Source organism: Apium graveolens, unplaced genomic scaffold (assembly GCF_009905375.1).
Source record: "Apium graveolens cultivar Ventura unplaced genomic scaffold, ASM990537v1 ctg8786, whole genome shotgun sequence".
NCBI lineage: Eukaryota > Viridiplantae > Streptophyta > Magnoliopsida > Apiales > Apiaceae > Apium > Apium graveolens.
Window position 1 is genome coordinate 22989 of NW_027421470.1, and position 8376 is coordinate 31364.

The 8376-nt window shown below is 32.7% G+C and overlaps 1 protein-coding gene across 1 annotated transcript; it reads right to left on the reverse strand.

Moving 5' to 3' along the window:
• Positions 1 to 3576: 3576 nt before the first annotated feature.
• On the reverse strand, positions 3577 to 4989 carry LOC141705336 (uncharacterized). The gene is made up of 3 exons (XM_074508337.1): positions 4535 to 4989; positions 4009 to 4431; positions 3577 to 3814 (listed from the first exon to the last, which is right to left on the reverse strand). Exons 1-3 carry the CDS (start codon positions 4987 to 4989, stop codon positions 3577 to 3579), a joined length of 1116 nt encoding a protein of 371 aa, XP_074364438.1.
• Positions 4990 to 8376: the final 3387 nt, after the last annotated feature.

Below are 8376 nucleotides of genomic sequence, written 5' to 3' on the forward strand. Positions count from 1 at the left end.
CTACATTTTCAGCTGGTCTATAAGTTATACCTGTGACTGTCATGTGTAATGACCTAATAATGTTCCATCAATTTGATGTTGTAAGAACTGCAATAAAGCATTTACACCCTCTAGATCATTCTGCAGTAAAGCCTTGTAATACTGCTTTTGCAGTTGGGATATCCTAACCTTGAGTATAGTTTCCTTTTTGGGGGTAAACCTTTCTCCACGCAGATTTTAACCTTCGCAAAAAGAAAGGTTCGAGGACCTGTATAGAAAAAACAAAGAAAATCATGTAATTGATGAAAACATGAATCAAAGACTGGTAAGAAATAAGCAGGGAATCAAATTTACCTTGTGAAGTTCTTGGACAACCTCCTCCTGGTTATTTTCACCGGATATTGCAAACCATTCATCAAAAGTTGCCGCAAACCATTCACCAGATATAGATATTGTTAACGATTTGTTCCCCGAGTACTTTTTGAGTGCTGAATACTGACATTTCTGGAACAAAACCGAGTCTAACCCGAGTTCTAACTTTTACAACCTTGTAAATACGTATTACTTGGAATACCAAGCTATAATTAAGAAATGTCAAAAAAATAGTTTGACTTTTTAAAATAATAAACTCGGTATTATCTTAAAATTTTATAATTTTATTAGAAAAAGCTTCTATGATTCAAATTTATTTTTATTAAATATTATGTATTTTATATGAAAAATGATTTTGTAGAAAATATGTTGTTCCGATTTTGGTTATCAAAAGAATTATATATTATTCATTATATTTCTAAAAAGAAAAAAGAAAAAAGATTTATGTTTTCAAGCTGCTCATGGTTACCTTTCAGTTATATGATTTATTCAACAAAAGTTTTTTAATTTTGTTATCTAAATTAACTTTAGAACATCTCCAATGCACTCAAAACATTTGGTTAAATTGTACGTGACAATATATTTAGCTAATCAATATGAATAATCACTGTTTTCAATCACAAACCCTCGGTAAAAAAAAATTAGATAACTTAGCTTGGTTGGCTATATTCGTAAAATCATTACAATTCTCTATAATAATCCAAATTTATCATTTTTAATTAATATTCCAGATTTATTGTATTGCCATCTCACAACTTACCTTCTATTAATAGTAATCAATTTTTTTTACATAGCCAACAATTATACATAATACCACTGAAGTCAAAATATTTAACTTTAACTTTTTTTTTTAAAAAAAAATTCTTTTTCTTAATAAAAATAGAATATTTAAATTTTTATTCAGAAAAATAAAATTTTTTAAAAAAGTTAAAGAACTATATTTGCTATTCATCTTAAAATGTCTATCAGACACTCTCCCAGAAACGATAACAATTGGGAGGGACGGAGGGAGTATGTCCTATTATAATTTGGAACCTGTCAAATAATATATTATTTAAAAATGATATGATTCAAAGTTAATTATATTTAAATTCGAATTAAAAGAATGATATAATTGTGTGTAATTTATAATAAAATGTTAAGAAATTCTTATTTATAACTTGTTTATAAGCTATAAATGTTAAGATTTTTTTTATTTATAAGCAAAATTCACACTTGAAATAAACTTATATTCATGATAACATAACTATTTGATTATAATCTTTCAAAAAAATACTTTATATTAAATTATATATTATATTTAATAATTTTTTTTAAGTCTCACAAATTAAAAAAATGTATAAGTTATGATTTTAAATGTCCAAACCGAATTTAATCCGAATAAAATTTTGTCCGATCTTAATCCGAATTAAACCGAAAATGAACTACTCATAATCAAAAAATAGATCCAATCCAAAACCGAACCGGGTATTCAAAATTGTGGTTTGGTTGATAACGAGAGGTAGACACATAGCAAAGTTTTGCCTTGTATTATTTCGAACAAACTTTACGTTTTGTGTCCAAATTCTTAAATCCAAATCTTAAATTTTGTAAGAGTTTCGTAATACTAATTACCAACCCAAAATTAATATATGCATTTTGACTTGTTTAGTATACATGAATAAAAACGAAAAAAATGTAAATACAAAATATTAAAGAATACGCTAGCTAATTAAATAGTCTCGTCATCATAAACAAAGTTTCAACACACAAAATACATAAAATTAGTTTTCATTGACAACACTGAGGCACCGCCACTACCGGTTCTACATCGGTCACCTCTCAGAAGTGCCTCACCGGTTCTACATCGGTCACCTCTCAGAAATACATGTAAAGATATAGTCTCTGTTTGAGAAATCTTAAAATAAGTTACTTAAAATGAAGAAGTAATTTAAAAGTGATAAGTAAATGAACACTTATAAGTTATATAAGTGTTTGGATAATTTTACTTATAAGTCAGATTTTTTTAAATTTAAATGAACTAAAATAATTAATTTTTAAATATGATTATCTCAATTCATAAATTTTAAATTAAATTAATATTTAAAATTAAAATTAATAAAAAAAGAAAAATATTCAAAATAAGTTGAAAAAAGTACATCGTTACCAATATTTCACTTATTAGCTTATAAATTATAAATTGGGTTATATATCAAATTAGTCACTGAAGTGGGCCCCATATATAAAGTGGGCCCCATATATCAAATATTTCATCAATATGAATGGGGTCTCAATTGCACCACTATAGTAATGGATAATGACACGGACGTTAGCTTAACCAGTTGACCAAACGGAAAAGTCTACATGGCATGTAGTTGTTGGACAGAGTGGCGCACCAACGGCTCTTTTTGCTGAGTTGGCTATTGTATATGTATAACTTTCATTCAGTAAGTTTATATAAGTGCAGTTAGGGTTCTTGGACAAAAACAACACTCACATCCATTTATAACAAGTATTACATCAATTCCTTCTACACTTAGCCTATCAACATGTTCAAAAACGAAAGCCCCATGGGCAGCTCTTCATCCGCTTCGATCAAGACTGCTGAATATAAGTACTGTATGTGTGGCAAACGAGCTAGGGTTAATACTTCTTGGACTCTTAAAAACCCAGGAAGAAGGTTCTTTACATGTGCTACACCTAAGGTATTTAAGTCTGTAACTTTTTTTAGTTTTTCTGAAAATTATTGTGTGCTAATTTGTTTGATAAATCTGGTAGGATGTACTTGGATGCCATTTTTTCGAATGGGTTGATGAAGATTTTACTGGGAGAGCATTGGATGTTATCACTCATTTGAATCATAGGCGTATTTTTCTAGAGGAAAAACTAAAGCTTGTTGAAGAAAATCTCGAAGAAAATGGTCAAAGGAGGAGAATTTTGAAAGAAGAAGTGGAGGAGTTGATATGTGGATGAATTGCAATGGAAGCAGAAAACAAAGTCTTGAAGAGGCAGTTGCAGATGTGTGTATATAATTTTTATTGTGTTGGTTGCAGTGGTGTTAATCTTCAAGTAGTTGGTTGTAATTGTGTTGATGTAGAAGATGCTAGGTAGTTGGTTGCAGTGAATGAAGTATGATGAATTATGAGGTGTTGGTAGCTGGATGTAATCAGAATATTTTATTATTCTAAAACAGTTTTCTAGCAAAATATTTTATTAGCACAATACACTAACACAGTAAATATAATTTTACCTTTCATTTATGATCCATGCATTGAAACATTCACTCATATTGTTCTTCACATTATCATCTTTTGAATGAGTAGAGAAGAAAGCCTTACTCCACAATTTTGGATCCAACTTGGAGAGTTGATCATGAGCTACCTTTGAAGTTTTTTGAAGGTCTTTCATAGATCTTTGGTGTGCAACAGGGTGTGTTGCACAACAAGCATTCCAAAAAGCTCTTTTTACTGCAAGTGATGGGAACCTACATACAATGTCATGTTTACTATCAGTGAAGACATATGCATGAATAAAACATATAAGTGCATTCAAATTAATTTAAATATTGTACCTTTTCCTCAAATTGCTGTAAATGTGTCTTGTACAGAACCTGTGTTCCACCCTTTGAAGCACTTCCTTTAGGGCATTGTCAAGGCCCTTCTGCTGGTCACTGATGACTGTATAGCCATCTCCATCTCAAGATTTAGATCAGCACTCAAGAGCTCAGTAAACCACTTCCAACTGTCAGTATTTTCAATCTCCACCACAACATATGCAATTGGGAACATTTGATTGTTGCCATCCCTTCCAACTGCAGATAATAGTTGGCCCCCACAAACAGTTTTCAAGAAGCACCCATCAAACCCTATTACAGGTCTACATCCAGCCTTCCACCCCTTCTTCAAAGCATCATAGCATATGTAAATCCACTTGAACTTATTTGCATCAGTTTCATTCAGTCTTGTTGTCCTTATCTGAACTGTATTGTTGGAGTTGGTCTTCAATATCTCATGTGCAAAATTTTTAAGTCTAGAGTAATGCTCTCTCAGTGCTTCTTGAACCCCTTCCAGTGCAGCTTTTCTGACTCTAAGAATTTTAATCCTGGTCACCTCAATTTCCAACTTTTTTTATTGTCTCAGCCATCTCTTTGACTTTCCATTGTGGATTCTTCCTGATCCTCTCTCCGAACACCTCAGTAAGGTACTTCACAGTAACAAGCTTGTTTGTATAGGGTTTAGTGCAGTTGTGCTCAGGAAAGAGGGTTTTAATTATGCAGTTATCACTATCCTTGTCCTTACTACACCACATATAGAACCTACAATCAGCTTCACAACAAACTTGGCACCTTAGCGCATCATTAGTCACAAGCTGAATCCCTCTTATATCCTTAATGCCATACTCTCTAACAACATCCCTAAACTCTTGCATACTAGCAAATTTCATTCCCACATGCCAATTCACAACATTGTCATTCTCACCTATTCTGACCCCAGGTCTATTTCTTCTCCTTTTCTTAGGATTTGGTGGACCTATGTAACCTATTTTAGAGTTCTCATCTTCACTTGAAGAGTAATCTGATCTAAGTTCTTGAGAACCAAAATCTGACTCATCACTGCCAATTGGACATCTGGGGAAAGACTGTAAACCAGCCTTCGGCATATTATTCACTCCAATACTCATCTCATGTTGAACCTTTTTTTAATGTCTTCTACACTCTGCAAACTCCTCATCACTATCCACAAATATGTCATCATCACTACCATTCTCTGAACCTTCACTCTCAGTTTCCTTATCATAGTCTGGATCATTACAATCCTCATCCTCCTCCTCCCAACCCTTATCCCCACCTAGTTCCACATCTTCAGTTTCATTCGGGTTTCCCTCAAACGATGATTTAATCACTTCATCCATGGAGTAGTGGTCTATATATAAATCAATCCTACCAAAGGGTTTGTGAATATCTACCATCTCTCTAACACTATTATCATCATACAATAATTTCACACCATCAGTAATACACATTCCAGTCTGAAAATACACCAAATCAGAGGGGTCATACACATAGTCCCTCGCAAAATCATCTAAATCCCTAAAAGTGAACACATCAGTGTCAACACCAGGAACTACATCAACTTTCCCCCCTTTGTATTCAATTATAGGAAGGTGTACCAGATCACCATGATCATGAACAAACACACTAACAAATGATTCCATACTGTTTCATGAAAGTAACACATATATCAAAATATATTCTTCAAATATAAGGCATAATTATAACAATGTGTACGAATTATAAATTTATACGACATAATCGAACCCTAAATATGTAATTTTTACGAATTATAACAATCAAACAATCAAACCCTAAACTAACAAGCATATATTGCATTCGAAACACAGATAAAAGTACTCTAATATGAAAAGATGGGAGTACCTGTTACAATACAAGAATCCCTGAAGTAATCGCACATGAATCGCACCAGAATCGCTTCAAATGAGCCGTAGATTGTTTTAGAGTTTTTATCCTCAAATGACGATTGAGTTGTGATAAAAATAATAATGATATTTACCTTTTGTTTTCTAATATTTTTAATATAATCGTGTATAATACACCTGTCATGCCATGTCTAACTCCATGTCTACGTTTTCCGTTTGGTCAACTAGTCAAGCTAACGTCCGTGTCATTATCCATTACTATAGTGGTTCAATTGAGTTCCCGTTCACATTGATGAAATATTTGATATACGGGTCTCACTACTTTGATATATAACCCATAATAAATTCAACTTATAAGTGAGGACACAAACATGCCCATTGACTTACCAATATACTAAAATTCAGGCATGTACAAAATTTAAAAGAATGTTAAATAGAAGAAACTTTTAATATAAAGAGGCAACTCCATTGAATTTTTAAATCTGGATATAAAAAGTTTGGGAAAATGACTAAAGGCTTTGACCCAATCAGCATTTTGCTCAACTAATTATTCAAGGCCTCTGGTTTTAGATATAGTATAATCCATGATAGTGCCAAACAGTACCAACGAAAATTTTTCAAAAACTTTTCTACCGTTCGTCTATAATAACAAACCAGGATACTAGAAATTTTGATAGTCTGACTTTGCGAGAGAAAATTGGTTGCTTTCTACTAGTTCTACAATGCCCAAAAATAGCAGCCAACAAAACCATCGAACTCAATCCTAGACATACTTTCATCTAGTCCACCATTGCCGCTGTTACCACCTCCACCTCTAGCTATCACTTTTCCCATATTCACAGCTTCATGCCTGCATCATACTTGAATATTTAGACAATCAATAAATAAAACTAACAATACAATAAATAAAAATCTAGTAATCAATCAAAATAACGTTTTTGGCAAATCTTAAGCATCCTTGTAAAGGAACAACATAAGGATGAACTTAGACTCGACTAAATAAATATTAATACTTTCTCCCTTGCAAAGTACACGAACAAACTGGAGAATGGAAGAAGAGAATAGGATATTAACCCACAACTACAAAGCAGTTAAAATGACATCCTAATCTCTGATTCTAGATAGTAAACAATTAATAAAATACTTACATAAGCTTAACTGTAGAATGTCGTTGTTCATTGAAACGATCAATTTTTTAGGGATTTGATTAATCGCCCAGGAACTCTAGAGCATAGACCAGACGCACTACGAGTTCGAGTTGTCAGATGAACTGACCTCATTCCTTTAAGAAAAACCAAACTTGGGGTATATCTATAGCAGCTGAAGTAATCAACAGGTTTAGAATTTGTACCAAGGTGCCTGATTGTTTCTGTTTTGCGATCATAACACAAAAGTATTTTGTGAGCATGAAATACAATCTCACAACCATAAAATCCTTGTGCCACACCCCAAAGTGACCTTGTAAAATTGAGAGGTCCGGTACTGTACATCTTACTCCAAACACAAGATCCCTCCTCCCCATTTAAAGAATATATATCCAGCATACACTTTGAAGAATTAGGGGCATACACTATCAGACTAAGAGGTTGTTTGGTATGCAGACTTTTATCCAGGACTTTGAACTTCTTAGGAATTTATTTATGATACACTTGTTTGGTTGTCAAAAATAGAGGAAGTAGAAATACCTAGGAAGTTAAAATACCTATATAATACAGGAAGTTACTTACCCACTCACCCCTTGGTTATCCACACTTCCCATCCTAAAAAATAGTCATAGACACATTTGCTTATAACTATATATATACATGTTTTGTAATTACAAGTTCCTGCATGTTAACTAAACAGGAACTTTAAAAAGATAGGAAATATGACTTACCATGGGAAGTTAATTCCCAATGTATATCAAACAAGCACTAAGACAATCTTTCATATCCATAAATATTGAGATCTATATGCACAAGTCTCTCCACGTTCACTGGTATCAAAGTAAAATTCAGGCAACACCTTAAACTCGTTACTTTCAGTATCAAACTTTACCTGAGTCAAACAAGTTCCAGATAAATCTCCAATCAAATGGCCCATACCCAAATGGATACGTCCAGAAGGGAGTGCTAATGTTTCTTTGTACCGAGAAAGAATGACGATTTTGTTATGCACTTATGCTTACTAGCAATGAGACAGTCATAATCATTAGGGTTTTGAGTGGTGTTACGAGTGAGGTGTTGTTTTACAAATTGGGGATCGGAGAATAGAGATAACCATAATTTAGATACACATTTGAAACGTACCACAGATTTGATGGGGAGTCGTGTGAGTATTTCCCGGCGGACTACTTCTTCCGGCAGCTCCGTCGCCGTGGTTTTCTTCCTTCTTAGTCTTGGTAGTATTTCCATACCATAAAATGTTTCTATTTTAGCTTTTATTGAAATTAAGATAGATAAAACTATCCTCGTAAATTGGCTGGTATTAATATGTATTTAAGAGTTAATTAGCGTGTACATATTAGGTGTGCACCTATGAATTAAAGGGGTGCCTATATTAGTTTTTTTTTATTTACAATGTTGGTTAAATAAAAAAAATAACATTTCAAAAATGAACTTTAAATAATAC

Coding starts and splice junctions, on each gene's coding strand:
- LOC141705336 (XM_074508337.1), bottom strand. CDS start 4,989: ATGCCGAAGGCTGGTTTACAGTCTTTCCCCAGATGTCCAATTGGCAGT. Junction 4,432..4,534: donor AACAAGCTTGTTACTGTGAA/GTACCTTACTGA, acceptor TGAGGTGACCAG/GATTAAAATTCTTAGAGTCA. Junction 3,815..4,008: donor GAGATGGAGATGGCTATACA/GTCATCAGTGAC, acceptor CATTGTATGTAG/GTTCCCATCACTTGCAGTAA.